General features: G+C 60.1%; 3 protein-coding genes across 5 annotated transcripts; 1 reads left to right on the plus strand and 2 right to left on the minus strand.

Moving 5' to 3' along the window:
- The first annotated feature begins 957 nt into the window (after nt 1-957).
- Nucleotides 958-2,160, plus strand: TM2D2 (TM2 domain containing 2). 2 transcript variants are annotated; one of them, XM_064637846.1, is made up of 4 exons: nt 963-1,188; nt 1,266-1,353; nt 1,427-1,542; nt 1,652-2,160. In XM_064637846.1, exons 1-4 carry the CDS (start codon nt 1,001-1,003, stop codon nt 1,863-1,865), a joined length of 606 nt encoding a protein of 201 aa, XP_064493916.1. In that variant the 5' UTR covers nt 963-1,000; the 3' UTR covers nt 1,866-2,160. The 2 variants fall into 2 exon arrangements, with proteins under 2 accessions (XP_064493917.1, XP_064493916.1); XM_064637847.1 differs by lacking the exon at nt 1,427-1,542 and having other exon boundaries at nt 958-1,188.
- A 1,338-nt stretch (nt 2,161-3,498) lies between these two features.
- Nucleotides 3,499-17,897, minus strand: PLEKHA2 (pleckstrin homology domain containing A2). Its single transcript, XM_064637843.1, has 12 exons — nt 17,758-17,897; nt 14,168-14,331; nt 13,715-13,771; nt 12,190-12,238; nt 11,972-12,069; nt 9,821-9,967; nt 7,808-7,957; nt 7,532-7,600; nt 7,341-7,411; nt 6,925-6,988; nt 6,584-6,661; nt 3,499-6,212 (listed from the first exon to the last, which is right to left on the minus strand). Exons 2-12 carry the CDS (start codon nt 14,306-14,308, stop codon nt 5,877-5,879), a joined length of 1,260 nt encoding a protein of 419 aa, XP_064493913.1. The 5' UTR covers nt 14,309-14,331; nt 17,758-17,897; the 3' UTR covers nt 3,499-5,876.
- A 1,797-nt stretch (nt 17,898-19,694) lies between these two features.
- On the minus strand, nt 19,695-22,259 carry LOC135403638 (uncharacterized). 2 transcript variants are annotated; one of them, XM_064637845.1, is made up of 3 exons: nt 21,886-22,259; nt 20,303-20,416; nt 19,695-20,025 (listed from the first exon to the last, which is right to left on the minus strand). In XM_064637845.1, exons 1-3 carry the CDS (start codon nt 21,941-21,943, stop codon nt 19,817-19,819), a joined length of 381 nt encoding a protein of 126 aa, XP_064493915.1. In that variant the 5' UTR covers nt 21,944-22,259; the 3' UTR covers nt 19,695-19,816. The 2 variants fall into 2 exon arrangements, with proteins under 2 accessions (XP_064493915.1, XP_064493914.1); XM_064637844.1 differs by lacking the exon at nt 21,886-22,259 and having other exon boundaries at nt 20,303-21,377.
- Between the last annotated feature and the right edge of the window lie 98 nt (nt 22,260-22,357).

Below are 22,357 nucleotides of genomic sequence, written 5' to 3' on the forward strand. Positions count from 1 at the left end.
TCTGGCAGCCTCGGAACTCGGCGTCTTCCTCTGGGAAAAGCAGGAGCAAACAACGTGTGACACATCTGTCACATTACACTTGGGCGATGGAGGAGCAGCACGACACACGGCGTGTGAGAGCCCAGACAAACACCACACCGAGGTTCTCCATCTCCATCTCCCTCCCTCCAGAGCCTTCGAGTCAGGGGGTAAATACCCTGTGCCTGGGCATTGCCCAAGATACAGGAGGCTTCCCATGAGTTATGGTAATATCACGGATCACATACAGATAACTCTGTGCACTGTACAAATAATGCACAAACATGAATCATCCCATGGTTCCTGCCTGAGGGGCAAGAGATTCCCAGGTCCAGATGTAGCAAGAGCCACATCCATCTCCCTTGGCTTCTCCCATCACTCAGCACCACTATTGCAGCCCTGCAATACAAGGAACTGAAGACAACACCCCCTGGGGCTCCAGAGACAAGGTGAGACAGCTGGGACAGCTCCTGGGCACACGTCTGGGGTCAAATCAACTCCCTGCTCATCTGCTCAGCCAGGTGGAACACGCCTGGGATGCCCACATCCAGAGCTGTCGTTCAGGCTCGATGGGAGCTTCTCTGGAAGAACCAGGTGAAACCACTCAATAAATCCTGGAGCTCTGCGGTGTCTGAAGCCACAAGTGAGACCAGGCTCTGCCGGTCCCGGAGCTCCGCTCCTCCCGCGCGGGCGGTGCCGGTGAAGCCCCGGCGGGGCCCGGGAGCGGCGGCGGGAGGCGCGCTCCGAGCAGCTCGCGCGCGGCACCGGCGCCCCGCCCCTCCGCCCATTGGCCGCCAGCCCTCCCCGGCAGCCAATCGCCTCCTCGGCTGGCGCGCAGCCCCTTCCGCGGCTTCTTCCGCCTTCGCTCTGATTGGCTGCGGGCCGCCCTTCCCCGCGTCCATTGGCTGCGGGGGGCGCGGCGGCGGGCGCCCATTGGCTGGGGGTGGCGCGGCCCGAGGCCGGGCGGGGCGGCGGTCCCGCCATGGCGCCGCCCGTGGGGTACGCGCTGCTGTGCGGGCAGGCCGCGCTCCTGCTCGGCAACCTCCTGCTGCTGCACGGCCGCGGCCTCCCGGGCAACGACACCGAGGCCCGCGACCCGCCGCCGGGGCCGCCCGCCTCCGCCTGGGCCTACACCGACCCGCGGGCGCCGCTCGTCCTCTGCACCTACCTGTGAGCGCTGGGCCGGGGGCGGCGGGGCGGGAGCGGCCCAGCCCGGGCCGCCCTCACCGGCCGCTCCCTCCCCGCAGCCCCGAGGAGTTCGTGGAGTGCGAGGAGCCGGTGGACCACGGCGGGAACGCCACGGCGCAGCAGGAGCTGGGCCACGGCTGCGTGAAGGTGAGGGCGCGGCGGGGGCGGGGGGCGGCCCCGCGGAGCCCCCCGGCCCCGCTGAGCGCTGCCCCCGCCGCAGTTCGGCGGACAGGCCCACGGCGAGGTTGACCACACGCGGGTGCAGTGCCGGGCGCTGGACGGCATCGAGTGCGCCGAGCCGCGGAGCTTCCTGCGGGGCAGCCGGCCCTGCGTCAAGTAGGAGCGGCCCCGTGTCCCCCCAGCCCCGGTGCCCGCGGGACGGAGCCCTCCCCGGGCTGGCAGGGAAGGCTGACACCCCCTGACCCCTCCTCCTCTCCCCTGGCAGGTACACCGGGCACTACTTCATCACCACGCTGCTCTACTCCTTCTTCCTGGGCTGCTTCGGCGTGGATCGGTTCTGCCTGGGCCACACCGGCACGGCCGTGGGGAAGCTGCTGACCCTGGGGGGCCTGGGCATCTGGTGGTTTGTGGATCTGATCCTGCTCATCACCGGAGGGCTGATGCCCAGCGATGGCAGCAACTGGTGCACCGTGTACTGAGGGAGGGGTAGGGCTGGAGCCCCCCCAGGGCACCTCCCCTCACTCCCAGCACAGCCCAGACTCTGCCTGGCACAGCGTGGACTGACAGAGCTGGAACTCACCGTGCAGAGCAGTTCCTCTCGTTAATGCTTCTGTACAAACCTTGGACACAACGTTGTTCAGTGTATATTTTGCTTATTTAAAATAACCCAGATTCTCTCCCCCCCCCCACTCCCCACATGGTGACAGCTTAAGAAATCAGACCTTGCAAACACAGGAGGTCAAACAAACCTTAATAAAATCTGGAAGGAGCTGACTCCACGTAGTTTGGGGATTAATAGAGTCACAGCCACACAGAGATGGAGGCCAGCCCCAGGGCCCTGGTTACCTCATGGTCATGGGCCACTCGGCCAGGGGACACAGGGGCTGAGGCTGGAACCTGTAAGGTTGAGTAAGCCCTGTTACAGGGACTCTGTGGCAAAGCCAGGAGCTCTAATTCCAAGTTATTAACACCCTGTTCCCTCCCTCAGGGGAAGCTGGGTTAGGTTTGGTAGAACCTGCATCCTCTGGAGAATGTTACTTTCCCCACTCTGGCCTCTCCAAAGCAGCTCTTGTCACTCATTAGTGACAGGGCTCATTCCTACCTGGAGCTGCCTGGAGCATCCAGGAGCTGTCAGAGCACTGGGAAGGGCCCCGAGCTGCCCAGGGGCAGCTCCAGTCCATGTGCCAGGCACCCCTCCAGCCCCAGCACGGGCTGCCTGTGGGAGCTGCAACAGCCTCGCACCCAAAAGAGGAAGCCCCACCAGCTGCAGGCTGAAAACTTACCCAGCTGAATAAAAAGGGGAAAAGGAAGCTGCAGCAAGTCCCAGCCAGGGCCAGACACAAAAATCCGTGTATGTAAACGTCGGGTCACACTTGAGGTGAAACAGCAAACACACACTGCTGGTCTCACACAGCTCTGCAAGCTGAGGCCCCTCCAGCCCTTTGCCTTTGGCCACCTTCTGCCTGTGGTTCTTCTCCTCCTGTGGAGCTGCCCCGGGGCTCAGTGTGGCCGGGAATTCTGCCTGTTCCAGTTTTGCTTTGTGGCTCATTGCACCAACTCCTCCTCTGGGGCAAGGGGGGTTGTTGCCCAGTTAGGTCACCACTGATCTGAGTTTGGCAGCTTCGACTGGGGCCAGGGGGTGGCTTCCTCCTGAAACTGCCACATTCCTCAGCAGAACAACTGGGCTGAAAAGTCCGTGGAGGGGAAAAAATTCTGCAGCGAGCCAGAAAAAAAATAATAATCCCATGTGCAAAAGCCCATTGTCATGAACAGCTCCCACGTCCCAGCCCCCTGCTGCCAGCTCACAGCAGGACCCCAAATTCCCTCCTGCACCAGGCTCTCCTGAGCTACACTGAGGAACACTCAGGGCCTTGGTCTGGCAGCTTCCCTCCTTCCCACACCTTCGGAAAGGCAAAGAGAGTTGTGACATCCCTGTCCCCCCAGACCCAGAGCCCCCGTGTGTGCAGGGCAGCAGCACCCTGAGAGTGGGGGGCACCCACCAGTGGCCTCGGGCTCCCCCCAGCTGCTGCACCCTGTCCCCCCACCCCAGTGGGGACAGCGTTCAACACCCTGGCAATTCTTACCCAGCATACACAGTGCAAAGGGACAGCCTGGGAAAGCAACTGGGATTTCCCTCTTTATTTAAAAACACAGGGAAGAAGGGGCCCTCCAGCATTTCCAGGCGAGGGGCGGGTACCCCACACCCCGGCAGTCACAGAGCATCACCCACACGAGGCCCCCGGCCCTAAGAGCACTTGAAATCCCCAGCCAGCACTCAGGAACGGCTGCAATCACCTGGGAACATCCATCAGAACAGAGCAAACCCTTCTCTCACACCACTCTGCCCACAAGGCCCCCCAAATCTGCAGCACCCCCAGGAGAGCCCCACAGCACACGCTTCAGGAGGGATCAGCTCCAGGGAGGTGTGTCCACGCCAGAGAGCTGGGAGACAAATGTAGAGCTGAGAGGACACCAGTTTGCTTTAAAATCACCACAAAGCTCATCGAGGTCTGGCTGCATCCGCCCTGTCCTTCAGGATGGGAGGGAAATTCCTCTCCCCAACACCACCTGCATAACAGATGGGTCTGGAGCCCAGCTCAGCTCCACACTTGAAATTCATCTGCAGCCTTCACGCTGTCCTGGGGATGCAGGAGGGTGGGAATGAGCAGCAGGAATGTTGCAATAATGCTGGAGTCACTGGTAGTTTCTCCTCCTGGATAATTAACCCTAATTGTGCAACAAGCTTCTGTTTTACCATCCCAGGCCTGAGGAAACTGTGCAATTATCAAGCACCAGGAACACTCTGGACTCTGTGGTTCCAAGGCCTTGCACGAAGGAACCATCATCCCTCTGCATTCCCTGTTCTCCAAGACTGAGGTCAGAGCGCTGTCACCAAACACTGTGACCAAACTACTAAATCATTCCTGAAACAGTGTGTTAGGAGCCAAACAGCAAGTCAGCCTAAAAAAATTAAAGATTTCAAACTCTAGTGCAAATAAAGCAAAAAAGAGCAGAAAAAGGGACAGCAGGATCTGAGTTGCTACAATTAAATAACAAGTACTAACACTTGCCCTGTACCGTTTTCTTCGATTCCCACTTGTTTTCATCTTCTCCAGCACCTCCACACAACCCCTTTTGAGACCCCTGAACTTGGGGGGCTCCATCCCTGCCTCCCCCAGCTGCACCAAGGCAGCTCCCCTGTGCCTGCCCTGGAGCAGCAACACCGATCCCCAGAGGGGATCAAGGCAGGAAGGTGCAATTTGAATCATGTTAAGGTCAGTTGGGCTAATCAAGGCTCAGAGCTCAACTGATAAAGCTCCGCTCAGCCCTGGGCTGAGGCTGAAGCACAGCTGTCAAACAGCTGGAGGCCCCAAAAGGGCAGGGAGAAACCAGACGTTGTGCTCCTGGGGAGCTCGCTGGGCTGAGTGTGCAGAGCAGGGGGTGTGCAATGGCCAGGGAAGCGAAAGGGGAGCTGTGTCCTCACTCAGCACCCAGGGATTGCACTCACTTTCGGGGTGAAGGTATCAGACGATCTCGCTGCCAAGGGAACACCTGGATTTTCTACACACTATTTATCACACCTACAGGAGCTCATTTGGTTATGGAAATGACGATTCACGTTGCTCTGAAAACTCGTGGTGGTTTCCACCTCGGGCAGGCAGGGGGTGAGTCAGCCAGACAAGTCTGCCCAGTTCCATCAGGCACTCGGTTTTCGGTGCTTTTTGCTAAAAGCCCTTCACCACCCAGCACAGCTCCCTGTGTCCAGGTGTGCCCAGTGCAAAACCAACACCGTACCTGAGGATGCTCCCACCTGGGAGCCACCGTTGCTCCAGCTGCCTGCTCTGGCTCGTGCTCAGGAAGTACCAAAAAACATCTGGGGAGGCTGAGCACCTGCCCGGGCTGGGGTTCAACAGGAGCCACACATATAAAAGGACGTAATTAAAAGCCAAGAGATTGCTGATACACCCCTGGGCAGGTGGTGGGAAGAGCTGGTCCGAGGGGAATAAGCCATTGGAAGGGGAAGCTGCAGGGAGTCCCCTGTGTGGGCAGCTGTGGGCTGGTATCTCTCAGCTCTGCCCCACTCCTGGGGAGTCTGAGCAGCTTCAAAGGGGACAGAAACGTTTTTCAAACACAAGAAAGGCCACACTTCCCTTCATGCTTCCAAGACCTCCTGCCGCTTCCTCCAGACTTGGTTTTTGCAGGAAATTATGGAGTTGCAGATGTCCCCTCATCCAGGCCCCCAGCACCTCCTGCCCCACACAGCAAGTGCTGGCAGTGCCCGGAGGCACCTTCCAAAACATGGAGCCACCGGGGCCAAGCCCAGGCAGGAGCAGCCAGGGCAGAGCAGGGCACCAGGATGCAGGTCCAGACCGACCCTGCCTCGCAGGGAAGGGCTGTGGGGAGGGAAGGGACCACCCTGCACAGCCCCAGTCGCCCCTCAGGGACCCCCGGCAGCGGCGGGTGGAGCCGGGGGGTGGCTCGGTGCCCGGTCAGACGTCGGAGGTCCGGATGCTCTCGTCGTCCAGGTCGAAGGCGAACGGCTTCTCCTTGAGGTGCTGCGGCTCCGACCTGTGGCGCAGGCGCGTGCCCGGCGCGGCTCTGCCCGCGCGCTCCGTCAGCGCCGGCACGAACACCGAGTCTCTGAGCGGCTCCGGCCGCTTCCCCTCCGCCGGCGGCACCTGCGGCACCGGCGTCCAGGGCTGCCAGGAGGAGCTGGACGGGGCCCTGCACAGGGCTCTCCGCTCCTCGGCCGCCGGCCGTGCCGGGGATGGGGCCGAGGAGCCGCCGGGCCTGCCCATGGAGGTGGATCTCATGAAGGACATCTCCTGCAAGGACAGAGCAGAGCCAGGCTGCCGGGTCTGGGCGTGGAGGCTGCGCCCTGCCCCTTTCACACACTCTGCAGGAAAGAAAAGGGCCCAGGGCAAAGGGAAAGGCGGAATTCCACAGCCTTTGCCACCCGTCAGGCTCTCGCTTGTGCCTCGGAGCAGAGCAGGGCTCATGCAGGTCCACTTTGGCAGCTGAATGTCACTTCTCCAAAGGAAGCTTTTCCAGTGACTGGCAAACCCAGGGAGGGCAGGGATCTCATCCTGGAATAATCATCTAACCAAGCACTTACACCATCCACTAAATAAATATCTCACACATTGGCCTGAACTCCATTAGACACCAAATGCAAAGCAGAAAGGACATGACCTACCCTGGGGCGGGTCTTCAGGGCCTGGACTGCGCCCGTGATCGCCCGGATCCAGCTGTGCATGTCCTCGGGGCTGTCTGCCTGCAAACACAGCAGCCCAGTGAGGCTCTGCCTCCTGCCACCCACGATGCAGCCACGCAGGGGCACATGAGGCATTCCCAAGGCTCAGCTCTGCCTTTTCCTGCTCTCAAACAGCCCCCATCATAAATAAGCCCAAGGGAGAAGTGAACAGCTCTCACCGTGTGTTACAGCCCCACCTGTCCATGGTCACTGCTGAGGGGCTGCAGGGAACAGCCCATTTGCTGAGAGCTGCCCCAAAAACTATCCCGGCCTCGGCTGCTCACCTGAATGTAGAAGGTCCTGGAGCTTGTTATGATTTCAAAGAGGTTGTCCCGCATCAGGAGGTCACTAGAAGCAGTGAGAAAGAGACAGTCACCCCAGCAGCCATCGTGGATGGAAAAAACCTGTGTTTATGCTCATCTCTGGAGCGTGCCGGGGAGAAACATGTTGAAGGCAAACCTTGGGTCTCATCGGGATTTTGAGAAGACTCCAGGTCCCCAGAGACCCTCGGCCACACACCCTCCCCAGCTCTGCCATCAGCAGGCAGACCCCTGCCCTCCCTCACCATAACCCACCGCGTTCCCAGCTCGTTTTAAATGTCAGCTTGCTATCACTTATTTGGAATAAATAATTCGGAGATACACCAATACAGTATATCTTTACTTTAGCCACGGCCGGGAAACGTGGCCGGGAGCATTACCCAGACTTGACCAGGCACTCGTGGGTCTTGCAAACGTCCTTCAGGAGAATTGAACGCAAGGGCTCCTTGTCCTGCAGAGGTGAGAGGAGACAGTGATGAGCTCGGCTGGGATGTGCCTCTCACGGAGGGCCCCGTGCTGGCACAGCAGCGGTGCCAGAGCTCTGCTCGGGGTCCTGGGGGGGGCTGCTCACCTGCTCACACTTGTAGTAACTGATGGAAAACTCATCCAGGACGAAGTACCGCCGCTTCCAGCTCTTCCTCTGGAAAAGAGGAGGGAATCGCTGGGCACTGGGCTCCGACACCCTCCCTACCCACGACGTCATGGTGCTGCACGCAGGGCGTCCCCGGAGCGCTCCCAGCCCCGGTACTCCCCCCGTTCCCCGGCACTCACCCCATTCCCCGGCACTCCCCCTGTTCCCCAGCACTCACCACATTCCCCGGCACTCCCCCCGTTCCCCGGCACTCACCACATTCCCCTGCTTCACGCAGAAGCCGCTCTTGAGTGCGGGGGGCCCGGCGGGCGGCTTGGTGGCCGAGGGGGGGATGTAGCTCTGCGAGCGCCGCAGCAGCGGGTGGGCAGCCCCCACCTCACTGCCCTCCCCTCCGTCCCCACCGTTCTGCGAGCAGAGAGAACAGAGTCACTGGGAGCAGGAGGGGAATTCCCTGCTGGAATGCAGGACACCCAGCTGCAGGGAAAAGCCACCTGATGCAGTATGTGAGCCAGGGGCTAATGGTGGCACTGGACACAGGCAGGGAATGAGCCAGAGTCCAGAGCTGATGTTCTCTCACTGCAGGCAGCTTTCCAGGCTGCTGCCTTGGTACTCTTCACCCTTTTGGCACCCACACATTAAAAAAATCAGAAAGGCTACAGAAAAGCCAGAGAAAAATCTCTTGAAGCGGGGGAGTCAAGGGAGCTCATCTGTCTGGCTCATCACACACTGAGAGGTGACTCAACTGCACCACTGCAGGTACGAGGAGAACAAGAGCCATCAGACAAACCCAAGTTAGAAAGCAGGGATGCTTTCCAGCAGAAGAAGGCAATATATCATGGGAATAAACTGCTCAGGAAAGCCATACAGTCTCTGCTCCACATTTTCAGAGCCAAATTCTCCCAAAGACACTGGGGTGCTTGGAGTCGAGGAAGAGAAGCTGTGACTTCTCTGGCCCCAAGCTGTCTCTCCTCAAGTGCAACACTCACTGCTACAGGCATGGAGGGGCTGTGGCTGTGGCCGTGTGCCCAGCACCCACCCCTGGCTCCCCCCAGCACATCCCAGAGCACCCCAAGGGGTGGACCCTGCCCTGCTGCCAGCATCACCCTGCCAGCGCCCTCCCTTCCCCCCAGCAGTGAAGAGGATGGTTGAGATGAAACATCTGCTGCACTCAGCTCCTTCCCCGTCCCTCCAACCCCTTCCTCCCGCTGGGCTGAGGTTTGAGCATTGCCATGGCAGCGGGGTGGCCCTGGCTGCCACCAGCCTTATATGGCCCCGTGCCGGTGCGACTGCCGGTGCGGTTAAGCCGACAGCCTGCCTGCCCTGTGCCTTCCAGCACCTTCCAGAGCTGCTTCAGCATCCCCAGGACAGACCAGCAACCTTTTGGCTGGCCCTAAAGTGCTGCCAGCCCCTGGGGGGAGCAGCGGAGCAGAGCTCCAGCCCTGCTGGGATGGGGACACCGCCTGTGCTCCTCGCCTGGGGCTGTGCCAGCTCTGCTGGGTGTTACACAGGTGGTGTCCAAAGCCAGAGGTGAGGACACTCCTGCAACAGGGAGGGTCACAGCCTGGAGCTGGGGTGACGCTGCTGGCCAGCCTGGGGGTGCAGCCAGAGTGTGGGGCTCCCCCCTGCAGCCCCAGAGCAGCACCAGCCAGGAAACCACAGATGCACCCAGGAAGCTGCAGCAGAGGAATGGCCATTTCACACAGAAAGAGGTAGCAAGAGCACAGAAACCTTCTGGCAGCTGATGCTCCACCTCCAAAAAACCCCTGTGCACCCCACTGCCCCCCACACACCTCCACAACCCTGCTGAACCCTGCGGCCAGGGACGTGTTAAAAGCAGAAACCACTGCAGTGATCTAATTGTCTGCTCTATTTTTAGTGCTGCCACTGATCCGGGCTGAAGTGAGACCCAGAGCTGGACGAGCGTCCAAAGGTGGGCGATGCCAACGGCCACGTGCACCCCCAGCCGTGTGCCAGGGAAGGGGGTGCAGAGCCACAGCAAGCAGGGCCAGCCTCCCCCCCAGGACAGGCCAGTCCCTCTGCCCTGGGCACCTGGAGGCAGGATCTGGACCCAGGACGAGTGGGTGGATGGCGATGGCCAGGAAGCCGAGCGGATTTGAGGCTTCCTCCTCCTCCTCACACCCCTCATCTCATCACACCTCAGAGCAAGACAAAGCAGAGGAGTCACAGGGTGCTCGGAGCAGCCCTTTATACCCGCAGTGGGAAAGGTACCACGCTGGTTTCCAGAAACATAAGTGCAAACCAGCTCACCTGGTTGATGGAGATGGGTGTGTGGACCACCACCCCCCCCACAATCTCTGTTTTGTAGGCCACCTGGGGCTTCCTCTCCTGGGCCTGGGGGACCACTGGGGGCTTCGCAATCTCTGTGGCTGGTGGGACGCTGCCGCCCTTGGGCACCTGTGGGAGAAGCAAAGGCATGAAGGGCACAGGGTGACCAGGCAGGGCAGCCCCACGCCTGCGCTGGGCACCCCTGTCTCTGTCTAATGCAGAAACATCCCTTTAAAAAATAACACCTGAACAAGCACCCCAGTTAGGAAGGGTGTGGGCCCCCCTGGGCGGCTCGCAGGAGGCACCCAGATGGGAGATGAGAGGTGCTGAATGATTAAGCATCATCTCAGAGGCGCCTGCGATTCGCCTCTGCACCTCAGTGCGTTTGTGGGACACTTGCTCCTTTAATTGTCCCCGCTCCACTTACAGCCAGGCTTAATGAGGAGCTGGGTCTGGCTAACGAGGCTGAGCTGCACGTCCACAGCCGACAGCCGGGCGCTGCCGAGCCCCCCAGCCTGGCTGTGACCCTGCTCAGACTGGCCCCACACCCCTGGGCACAGGCTGTGCTGCGGGGACCCGGCTCCCAGCACTGGCATCTTCCCTTTCCCCCTCCCAGCTCCTTCCCTCTGGCACCTGGCTCTGGACAAAAAGGTGTGTTTCCAACTTTCCCTTCCCGAGCCTGCACTTCCACTTCCTTACTGCCATTAGTGGGGTCCCTGGCTCCAAGCCACCCTCCTGCTTTCCCCCCGAAGCAGGGCAGAGTGGCAGCGTCACCCACATCCCAGTAGCCCTGAGTTTCCCAGCCAGCCTGTGACAACTCCTCCCTGCAGGGCTGGAAGAGCCGGTCGGCCAGCTGGGACACAGCCAGAGTCGGGAAGGGCTGGCCAACATCAGGGTATGGAAATCACCACAGTTTCTTGCAGAGGTAGAAGATGTATCTCATCTTCCCATCACCCCAGGTCCCACCTCTGCCAGCCTGGCAGACCCTCCACCCCCTCCAGGCAGCAACCCCTGAGGAAACTACACTGATGGTAGAGCCAGACACACACCCTGGGCAGGCTCTGGTTACAGCTCTACCCAGCTCTGGAGGTGAAGGTCGTGGCCAATATCACCTGGACCCAGAAAGAGAAGGCACAAGCCACAGCCCCTGCAGTCTGGTGGCTGCAGGCACAGAGGTTGTCACACAATGTCTTCGCAGACAAAAAAAAGAAAATACAAGCCAGGTCTGATCTTGCAGGTGAGTTTGCCACAGAGGCTACAACATGGTGCTCCGGGGATTTTAAAGAAAAATCTCATCTGATAGGCCCCAAACCTAAGCTGTTTACTGTGATTTTTCCTTGCCCTTGGTTTACACACCACAAACACCACGCATCAGTGCACCATCTAGCAGAACTCTGCTCGCATTAAGCATTGGCCCCACTGCTCTCTGCAGTTCAGCAGAAACCCCCAACCCCTTCCCAGGGACCCCCCATCCAGGTGCAGGGAGAAGCCATCCTGGAGCTCCCAACCCTGAGCCCCTGGAGCGGGCACTGCCAGCTGAGCATCACCCCCAGCCTTTGGAGGAGGCTCCAATTCGATTCCCACTGCACAGGGAGGGGGTGCAGCACATCCCCCATCGCCGGGAGCTCCGGCAGCTGCGGAGCACAGACTGCACAGGCTCTGCACAGGCTCTGCACAGGCTCTGCACAGGCTCTGAGAGCTGCTGGGTCAGTGACCATCAGCGCACGGCTCCCTGAGCACAGCAGCAGATGAGAGGAGATGGCAGATGAACCCCGCTGGATGCAGCACAGCCCGCCCCGCCGCTCCCCACAGCGCCTCGCCACGAGACCCGGCATCCCAGGAAGAGTAAAAATCGAGTAAATAAGTTATTGAAGCACAAGAGAGACGCCCTTTGACAGCCACAGTGAGGAGCTGGCTGGGCTGGATCCCAGTCAGCAGGAGCAACAGGAGGGAGAGGGCCCTGGAGCAGGCGGGGATGGGGACAGCTCCAAGATTGGAACCTTCCTGGGGCGCAGCCGCCGTCCCCCACAGCTGGGCTGGGAGGGTGAAGAAAGACACACCCAGTAAATCCCAACCAGGAGGATCCCTGGGGATGGTGGAGGCAACATCTGAGAAGAGCATTAAGTGACCTACTGTGATCTTACTGGCCCGGTTCAGCGCCTCCACCCAGTCCTGCAGGTCCTTCTGATCGCTGGCTTGCAAGAAATAGCGCTGGGATAGAGCGTTGATAACTGCCAGGGAAGGGAAGGACAGGGACAGTTGGCAGCAGCCAGGAGGGCTCACGGCCCATGCCACAGCCTCTCGTGGCAGGGTGTCCCCTCACAGAGCCCACCAGGGTCCCCCTCACTCACCAAAGCAGAACGGAGTTTTCGGCTTCTGTTTCGGGGTGGCGACACTGACCTGTGACAGAGCAAATCGGGGACAAAATTAGAGATAACAGCCCATGCTCATGGGGGGCAAGAGAGCTGGAACTTTCCACCCACCCACCCACCCCGCTGTGTGCCACTGCCGGGCACTGCACCCAGCCTGGGCTCTGCCCCCCCTGGGCAGGACCCCCCGTGCCCCCCGACCCATGAGGTGCAGCACAGCTGTGCCAGCTGTTGGGAGCTGGCCCGTGTCAGAGTAACAGCGAGCACAGGCAGCAGCGGGCGCAGGGTCCCAGGGGAAGGTCAGCACGGAGCCAGGACTTTCATCCCCCACGTCCCCCCTGGCACCGGCTGCGCTGCACAGCAGAGCACAGAAAGCTTTCAAAGGCCCCGGAAACATGAGTTCTTCTGCACTAACACAGTTGCTCTTGTCAGCAATTAAGAAAATTGAGGGAAAATAGCAGTGGTTTCTCCCTAAAGAGTAGGAATCATTTATATAAGAATAATATTCCTTGGGGCTCCAAGCACAGCATTCATGGAGTATTTATTCTGACAGCCCTCCTCCATCAGAGCCAGTCCATAATGCTTTAAATATGTTTTCTCAAGCAAACCTCCATTTTTCTGGTATATTTACTGTTGGTAGTTCCAGCTGCTGGCAGAACCCAACCACGCAGTTTGTGACCAAATGCTGTCCTGCAGCAATTTTCATTTAAACTAAAACCTATATAATTTGTAAGTGAGGCTCTTTCTGAAATGGGGAAGGCTCAGCCTCCCGGCGTTGCTTCATCTGTGCTTAATTTATAAATCATGATTCAGCAGGAACAGAGAGATCTGTCCAATTCTTTATCCGGCTCCAGGATAAAGCCGAGCTGAGCCCGGCGTGGCAGCCACGAGCCCCCCACTCCCCCCACAGCGGCCGAGGGGCCACTTGCAGGAGGAGGACGGTGCAAGCTCCGCTCTCTGCACTCGCAGCCAGGGCTCCACGTGTCTCACTCACTGGTCCTGCAACAGTTGTCACTTATTGCACTATTTCTGCCTTCTCCTGGAGGCCGGATAACACTGTTAAGACACATAAAAGTGAGTTTCCAGAAGGTCTTGTCCTTCAGAGCGCTGCCCTCTGAGCACAGGGGAGAGCTCCTGGTGCACCACGGAGCCGACTGCCAGCTCCATGTCCAGCTCATGCTGACACCACGCTCCTGTCCCCACTTGTCCCTGGCTGCCCCGTGTCCTTCCTCTTCCTCCTGCAACTCGACCTCGCATCCTGTCCCATGCTGGTCCACTGGTGAAGGTGAACACGTTCCCAGTGCTGGGATCCCTGTGCTGTGGGGACTCCCTGCTTCCCACAGCCCTGCACAGGCTCCATCCCACGGAGCTTGTCATGAGCTCAGGCAGGACCAGGACCTGGCCCCGGGTGCTTCCAGGGCAAGCCATCGCCTCTCCTGGGAACGCCACGTGGATAAGGGGATAAGAGGGAGCATTCACCTTTCCCTCCGCCCCACCCCGACATTACCTTGGAGATATAGGTCAGCTGCAGAGATCCCACAGCACCTGCTCCGATGGCCAGGTTCTGCAACACAGGAATGAGCAATGGGAGGTAAATGACAGGGAGGAGGTGGCAGGGGCGAGCCAGGCTCTCGTTTGTGTCCTCGGGGTCAGGCAGCAGCCTCGGCCGCTTCCCTCCCTGTGCCCTGGTTCAGCTCAGACCCCCCAGCAGCAGGACCAGCCCTGCTGTGCTGCACCCCAGTGCTGTCCCCACCTCGGCACAGTCCTGGAAACCGCAGAGGTCACAGAGGGGCTGGAGCCTGGTCATGGCCACACTCAGCCACAGGACACCCCAACAGACAGCACACACTGCAGGCAGTGACCTTCAGGGACCTGGGGGAGATGCCTCTACCAAGGAGGCCAGGATGTGCCTACAGACTCACTGACAACTTCCACAGATGTGCCCAGCACATGAGCCTACCTGAGGGTTGTCCATGTACCACAGGAGGTGGTTGGCCTGGGTGTCCAGGATAAAATACCTCCGCAGAAACTTGCCACAGGTCTCATTTTCTTCAATGTCCAGGAACCCGCAGATACGGTTCTGTCGGTCCAGGTACGGCATGCCGGGTTCCTTCTGGCATCACCCTGCGGAGTGAGGAAGGCAGGGAGAGCTGGGTGCTCTGCTCCCACAGCCCCAGCTCTCCAGGGAGCTGCTCCCACACTCAGGCCATCCCAACCCCTTGGAGCCAGATGTGCCAGGATGCCAGCGCAGTCACTCAGCCACATCTGAGCTCACCAGAGGGAGAGGAAAGGGATAACCTACCAACCCATCACTCAGCCCCAAGAGCCACCAACCCCTGTGAGAGAGGACAAAGTAGCCACAAAGGATCTGACGTGAGACACCAGATCCCTGGGAACTGTGGCAAAAAATAATCCCGAAGCAGACAGTGCGCTAGAGAGAGCCCGAGCACACTCCCAGGAAATGGGAAACAATCTGCAACTCCAGCAGAAAATCTGTGCAGGCAGGATGCCGAGTCAGCAGGGCAAACAATGACCCATCACAGCGGGGCCACACCGTGCCCCCAGGTCTGCCACGGGCATGGGCCCTCCCTGGCACTGTCCCCTCCCTGGCACTGTCCCCTCCCTGGCACCGTCCCCTCCCTGGCACTGTCCCCTCCATGGCACTGTCCCCCAGCCAGGGGGGTCTCCCCCGAGCCTCCCCCTGGGCTGCAGCAGGAACACCATCACTTCCAGCCCCACACAGGGAGTGGAAGCAGCACTGAGAGCCGCGGGTGGGTGGGCAGAACACATCCCAGCGCCCGGGCAGAGCCCCCTGTCCACGGGGCAGGGTGGAGGGAAGGGCTGGGGGCGGCCGTTACCCAGAGGATGAGAGCGGAGCCGGTGTGGTTTGTCTGGCAGGAGAGGGGTGATCACGCAGGTGCCAGAAGCGGAGCCACACAAATAAAAGACCTCATGCAGAAAAGGAGGAAATACTATTTTTGAGCTGCAGTGGAGTGGGGCCCGAGGAGGCAAGGGTTGTGCAAGAGCTGGGGTGCAGCTGCAAAGGTAGAGGAGGCAGAGCACAAGTCAACCTGCTGTCAGGACCTCAGTTCATCACCAGTGTTCCAGAGATGGGTATTGGGGCTTGGCTCAAGGGGAACTGTGCTGCTGCAGGGGGAGAGGTTGGTTTAGCCCAGCACGGGTGCCCCAGTGCAAAGGTTTATGTGGGGCACTTCGTGTCTCACTGCTTTTTTGTGGGGTTATTTTTGTGGTGGGGAAGCACGTGGAAAGCCAGTTGCCGGGTGCCTTCAACCACACCAACACATTCAGAGCAAGCCTCATAAACTCTCTCTTCCTTCTGCTGCTAATAAAAGTCCAGACATTTCTGCTTAGGAGAGGGATGAGGATAAGCAGAGTGTGCCACAGGCAGTGCAGGGATGAGCCCTGAGCCCCCAGCCCCATGGGACCCCTGATGGGACCCCCTATGTCCCTCCCCTGCCATCCTTCATTTCCACAGGCTCGTCTGGGACCCCAAAAAACAGCTCAGCCCTTCCGTGCACGCTGACCTCAGGTTGCACTTGAATGTGCACAAACCTCTGGGCAGAGGAGACAGGGACTGCCCTACACTCAGCCCCCAGCCTGCCCCTCACATCCCACAGGACACAACTGGTCTGTGTTCTTGGGGCCACCGAGAACTTCACTTTTCCATAAAGGATAAAGGATAAAACTAGCATTTCCAGCTCTGCTAACACATCAGTCCCTCTGCTCAGGAACTCCAGGAGGGCCAGAAAATGCTCAATTCTCACCAACACTGACTATTTATACAGCACTTTGTAAATTCCGACTCATAAATAATAAATATTTCTATGTGAAACCCAAACAGAAAAGGAGCATCATTTAAAAGTGTGGATGAGCCCCTGGAGGCGTCAGAGCAAGGAGGAGCTTCAGCTTCCGAGGACATCCCATATGGAAACACGATGGACATAACACTGGCACTGGGGCAACGATTTATGGATGATGCTCACCCTGATTCACAGAGGCTGATCTGCCACCCAACAATGACAAACTTTCTGAGCATTACACAGAATCCAACCCTCGGGAGCTCATTACCAGATCCTGCTTAGGAATGCATGCCATCTCCTAGTGAAGCACATCAGAGGGTGTGCACTACCAGGACTCCTTCCTACCTCTGAAGCAACCAACTTTCGAGCTTTTTCAGTGCTAATGTCCCAATAAAAAAGACACCCCTTTCCTGACGCAGTGAATGAGATGGCAAGTAGTTGGTCTGTAGAAGAAGTTTACAGCAAAACACTCTCTTGCCTACCTCCTGAGATAGAGGGATATGTTTCCCAGGGAGAGGCAGGAGGAGCAGGGCACAGTCCACACAGCACCCAAGTCCCCTCTGCGGCCACGGGTGGCTCAGAGGCCTCGTGTGCAGCCACACAGCCAGACTTTCCGGGAAGAAGCCCAGGACATCAGGACTCCACCACACCATCACGGCTGCTTGTGCCCTGCTCTGTCCTGCTCCCAGCACAGCTACAGCCGCAGGAGTGACCCAGGGACACTCTGCTGCAGGAAAACCCGAGGCAACGGGAGACCCGACATTTGGAGCACCACAGCTGCGCTGCCAGAGCCATCTCCCCGGCACTTCACTCCACAGCATCCATCACACCTGAGGGCAGCCACTGCATCCTCCTCCTCCTCCTCCTCCTCCTCCTGCTCTCTCACGCCTGTCTGTCCGAGCTGCCCTGGTAGGGGCTGGGGTGCAGGAGGACCCCCCGTTTCGGAAGGGCTGGGAGCTGCGATGGCCGGTGCCCCACTGCCCCACGAGCTGAGCCGCAGCCGCGGCAGCTCCACTTCCTCCGACCTGCTCTTGCAGAGCAGCTCCAAGAGCTCGCGCGGCGACGTCTGTCCCGACCCGCGAGACGGACGGGGTAGGCAGAGCCCAGCAGCTCGCTCCTGCTAATTCCAGGCATTTGCCTTAATGGAATGATTAACCTGTTGGGAGCAGGCTGGGAGCAGCCAGGATACAGCTCTTTATCTGGCCACGAAGAGTCGGGGAGCAGAGCAAATAGCTGCAGATCCCTGATCCCCGCCGCACGTTTGCTTCCAACCCAACAGACTCTCGGCGGCGATGGTGCCCACAGTACTCCCGGGGCTCCTACGGGGACTCCTCTGCTCCCCAAACCTCGTCCGTCCCGGCGAGCCCCCCTCGCTGCCCCCCGCTTCCCCGTCCCCGACCCTTCACTGCAGGCACCGCCGGGCAGAAGCCGCTCGCGCTGGGAGGGCTCGACCCCAGCCCGGGCACGGACGCTCCAGCTGCAGCGACCGAAGTCTCCGCCACATCCCGGGACCACCCCGGGGCCGCCTCCCCGCCCGCTCTCTCCGCCGGGGGCACCGACGCCTCCCGCCGCCCCGCAAGCCCGGGGAGCCGGGGGAAGGGGGCCGGAGGGAGGATGGGGACGGGGCAGGGGGGGCTCCCAGCCCGCCCCGCGGGGTCCCTCGAGAAGAGCCCGGGAGCGAGCGCTGCCCACGGGCGGCTCCGCGGACACGCGCGGCCCCCGCACTCACCCCGCGGCGTCCCTGGGCTGCGCCCCCCGCGCATGGCCGGCGGAGCGGGCGGGGGGCGGCGGAGCGGCGGGGTCGGTGGCCGGGCCGGGGCTGCGGGCGCTGCGCACGCCGGGCGGCGGCGGGAGGAGGGCGGGCGGGCGGCGGAGGGGGTGTGCCCCTGGCTCCGCCGTCGCTTCTTTCCGGGTTAATTACGTCTGTCATTAGCAAACCCGGCCCCGGATGTGAGTGCGGGGCGGCTCCGTGGGGCGGGGGGTCGGTGTCCTCCGTCCCATCGCCCTCCGTCCGTGTCCGCCGCCGCCGCCGCGGGGAGGGGTTGGGACCAGCCCGGTGCCAGCCCCGATACCAGCCTGCTGCAGGTTCCCTGCGCCCCCCAGGGCCGCCCAGTGCCAGGCTCGGGTCCTTCCCGATGACTGCCCCCAGACCCCGCTCAAAACCGCTCAGCGTGTGCTGGACTCTGGCACTGATGGAGCTGAGTTGCCCAGTTTGGGTCGTGGTTCCTGCAGGAGCATCCCTTTGGAAAGCTGCGGCTGGAGGGAGTTCAGGGTGGATTTGGGGAGCGGGAAACACCCCTGCCCCCGTGCCGTCTAAGGGAATCCCCCGCTTTCTCTCCGGAGCATCTGGCCCCGAAGCACTTTCTCCCGGCGCGGATGAAACCGATCCTGGCGCTGCCGTCGCCGCCAAGGCTGCTCAGGAGCCCGGCTCAGGGACACCCGCAACCCTCGTCCGTTCCACGCGTGTCCTCTCCTCCCCACCGCTGCCTGCACTGCCTCCTCCCGGCATCCTCGCCGGAGCTCCCGCGCCCTGCCCTGCCACCGCTGCCTCCCGCTCTCGCCATCCCTCCCTTTGCAAAGACTAAACTGTTCCACGGAGTATTTTTATACCGAGGCATCTCTCGCAGCCCTTGTGACCCGCCGGAGCCCGGGGCAGCGCTGTGCTCCGTGCACGGTCACACGGCAGCGAGTCACAGCGCTGCCCTCTGTTCGTTCCGAGAGCCTGGCAGTTCTCCTCGTGGATTTTCCAATGCGTTTTACTGCTGTAGCCTGTCGGGGGGTGCGAGCAGCCCCGGGACTCGCTGAGGCACCCCATTAGCAGATGTAGGAGCATGAGAGGAGTCCCAGGGCAGGGCATGTCTCTACTCCAGGGCCTTTGGAGATCCCACCAGCACCCAGAGCCCCTGGAGGAGAACACCCTTCATGTGCCCTGGGGAAGGAGCAGGACTTACAGCAGACAGGGAATAATCTGCTTTCCAGACACTCCCCTCCAGTGACAGCAGCTCAGTGTCCCTCTTGTCTGGTGTTTACCCTCACAAGACTCCATATCTATGTTCTCCAGGATTTCTGACCTTCTCACCCTCCAGCACTCACCAAAGCCTCTGTTCCAGCAGCATCCTCCAGCTGGGAGTTCCGTGGCTGGAAACGAGGGTGCCAAATTACTTCTTTTCTTCTGTTCAAACTTGCTCTTTTTGGTTTCAGTACCTGTTCCCCTTTTCCTTGTGTGTTGACTGGGGCAGATGGCTGTTGTTTGCTGCTTGCCTTGCATTATACTTCTTGCAGTCAAATTCCCATGGTCCCAGCCATCCTCCTCTCTGTTCATCATTCCCCTTTTTCTTCTCCTCATTCTGTTCACTCACTTTTACCATCCTGCCTCACAAAACCAAGCTACACCGAGCACTCCTGGTGGCTTTTCTAGCAGACCTTTAGCCCCATGTCTTTGCAGCCACAGGAGGAAAGAAACTGGTCCCCACAGTCTCAAGCTAGCAGAGAGCAGCCCAAAGACATCTCTGTTGGGGCAGCTGAGATGGGGGAATCTGCTCTGGGCCCTCCGTGCTCTGCCTGGCAAAGCCCCCAGGGTGGGACCAGGGGCCAACCCACTCCGTTCCAGGACGTTCCGTCGCCGTTCTGGTTTCCCTGTCAATGAGAGGCTGCGAACAGGGGTCTCAGCGGCAGCGTTTATTGCACTGGTGGCGGCGGGACCCCTCCCGCGCAGAGAGCCCCCCGCCCGCGCATCCCTAGGCTAGAGCAGCGAGCAGCTACGCCGGGCGGGCCACCCCGCCGGGCCCTCAGAGCCAGCCCAGCAGCAGCGTGCCGGCCAGCGCGGCGGCCAGCAGGCTGGGCAGGGGCGGCGGCGGGACCCCCCCGCCGTTGCGGGAGCCCCGCGCCGGCCCGTTGCAGTCGTCGGTGAAGCAGCATCGCACGGTGGCCCCGCCGGAGCCGCCGCGGCGCGCCTGGTCGCAGAAGGACTTGTAGGAGCAGGACTTAATGACGCTGTCTGCAAGGAAAGGCAACGCGACACGGGGGGGGTCAGGCACTCCCGGGAACCGAGGGGTTCACTGCGGGAGGAGAGGAGAAAGCAGAGCTGAGTCCCGGTACGGATGTGGAATAAAAAGGTCTCGCTCCTGCCCACAAGAGGAAGCCACCTCCTGCTCCGCCCCGGCGGGTCCCCTACTTCTCCTCACCCTCCTGTCCTCAGCCCCTCCGGTCCCCTCGCAGCCCCTACAGTCCCCCCCCGGCCCAGCACCCCCGGCCCCCCAAGCCAAAGGACTCACTGGGCGCAGTGATGGTGGAGCAGGCGTCGGCGTACTGGGGGCAGCTGTGGGAGCCCTGCTTGTTGCAGTCGTTCTCGTTGGACGCAACACATTTGTGGCATTTCAGCGCTTTACCTTGGCAAAAGTGAGGAGGAGGAGGAGGAGTGAGAGCGGTGACTGGAGCCCCCAGTGCCCCACCAGAGTCTCTGGGTCTCCACGGGCACTGGTGACCCCCAGCACAGGTGAGGGTTGGCACTGGGCAGAGCCAAGCCAGGAACAGGCACACAGCAGGATGCAGGTTGAGCCCCTCCTGTCCGTAAAATTCATGCAAAACTCTTCCAAGTGTGACTGTAAATGATGAGAGCTGAACTGAGCAGGTGAGCTGTGCTGAGTCCGTGCTCTGCAAAGACTTCCTGAGAGTCCTGAAATTCCCTTTACAGTAAAAACAGGTAGACATAATATTTAAAAACCACCCTAGATCTTTCTCTTCTTGTGCCAAATTTCATTTTAATGAGTGTTTTATGGGGTAGAAGGGAGGATCCATCCAACCTGTGGGAGCAGGCTTTGTGTATTCGTGTCTGTAAATGACAGCAGCTCCCATAGGCTACCTGTACTCAGGAAGCTCAGCCCAAGGGCACTACCTGGGGACAGGAGTGGTGACAGACAGCAAAGGGAAGGACGAGCCATCTCCAGATCGTCCTCAGAGGAGGCTGTGGGCAGGTTAGACAAGAGCCAGCCCCTTGCTCCTGTGTGTCGGAGCCGATAGTGGTGCGACCCCTCAGAGCACACACACAGACCAGAAAAACCCAAACCTGAAGATCCTGCTCTCTCCTGAAATTATGAATCCTTGATTTTGATGCGGATGGGTAAATTGCCGCTGGTGTTGGGAGTAAGACTCGTCTCTGCTTTGCTGGCGGAGCAGAGCCCTCTCGTGGCAGTGGGGACCGGCTCCTGGCCAGAGCTCCCACCTTCATCTTGGGGAGAGGAGAAAAACCACGAGTGGGGAAAATTGGGATTTCACGGGGTCAGATGCGAGTAAGCACCTGCCATTAACCCACAGTGACCCGGCTGCCACTGAGGGGCTGCTTTGCCTCTCCTTTGCCCTGAGCTAAAAACACAGGCAGGTTCATCTTGCCTCAGTCCAAAGACCCCAAAACCATCCAGAGCTGCCCCCACTCCCTGGCATTGCTCTGAGCAGTGCAACCACCCTCCTGCCTTTAACGAGGGCATTTTGTGATTCTGCCTTGAGGAACCAAGTTTTAGCTGGGAATACACAGCCCCAGCCACGGGAGGCTGCTGTGTTTTGGCTCAGGTACCTCCTCGGCTTCACTGGAGCTGGAGAGGAGAGGCTCTGCAGTCCCTGCTGGGCACTGCACGCCCAGGCTTTGTGCCAGTGGCAGAGAGGCAAAGGGCAGGGGGCTCCTCTGCGTGCTACTCGAAGGAGAAAGCCACCCTCCCCCGAAAAAAGACCATCTCGTGCAAGGGGTGGGAGCAGTGTGGGGCGGGGGCACAGCAGGAGCCTGCAGGTGGGTGGCAGGGACGGGACAGCAGCAAGTGCAGGAGCAGCTATGGCAATTTACTGCCTGGAGCCAAGGGACACTCACCTTCTCCAGCCAGGGAGGTGACGATGGCCAGGGCCAGCAGGGTCCTCAGGGTGGGCATTCTCAGCAGTGTGCGGCGCAGGGCTGTAGCTGCTCTTTTGTCTTAAGCTCTCCCAGCTAATCTGCTTGGGTGATTGGATAGGGGAAGGGGATGACGCCTCACTGCAGCCCCTGGATAATGCCATCTTAGCTGGGGAGGATGGGACACAGCTCCCCAAGGGCACGGGCCAGGCTGGGGCGCAGGAGCAGGCAGAGCATGGGAGTGGTGCCGGTGGCTCAGCATCATCCCAGCATGGTGGGAGTCACGAGGGCAGCAAAGTCACTCCAGGTCTGAATTTCAGAGCTCAGGAACCTGGATTTCAGGAACAGATGATAACTGCGCTCATTTGAAACCAACTGCAACGTAAACCACGTTAATAAACACGAGGCAGAACATGGCCCACCCTGGAAGGTAAAGCCAACTCCTCCAAACGCC

Source organism: Pseudopipra pipra, chromosome 28 (assembly GCF_036250125.1).
Source record: "Pseudopipra pipra isolate bDixPip1 chromosome 28, bDixPip1.hap1, whole genome shotgun sequence".
NCBI classification, from domain to species: Eukaryota; Metazoa; Chordata; class Aves; order Passeriformes; family Pipridae; genus Pseudopipra; species Pseudopipra pipra.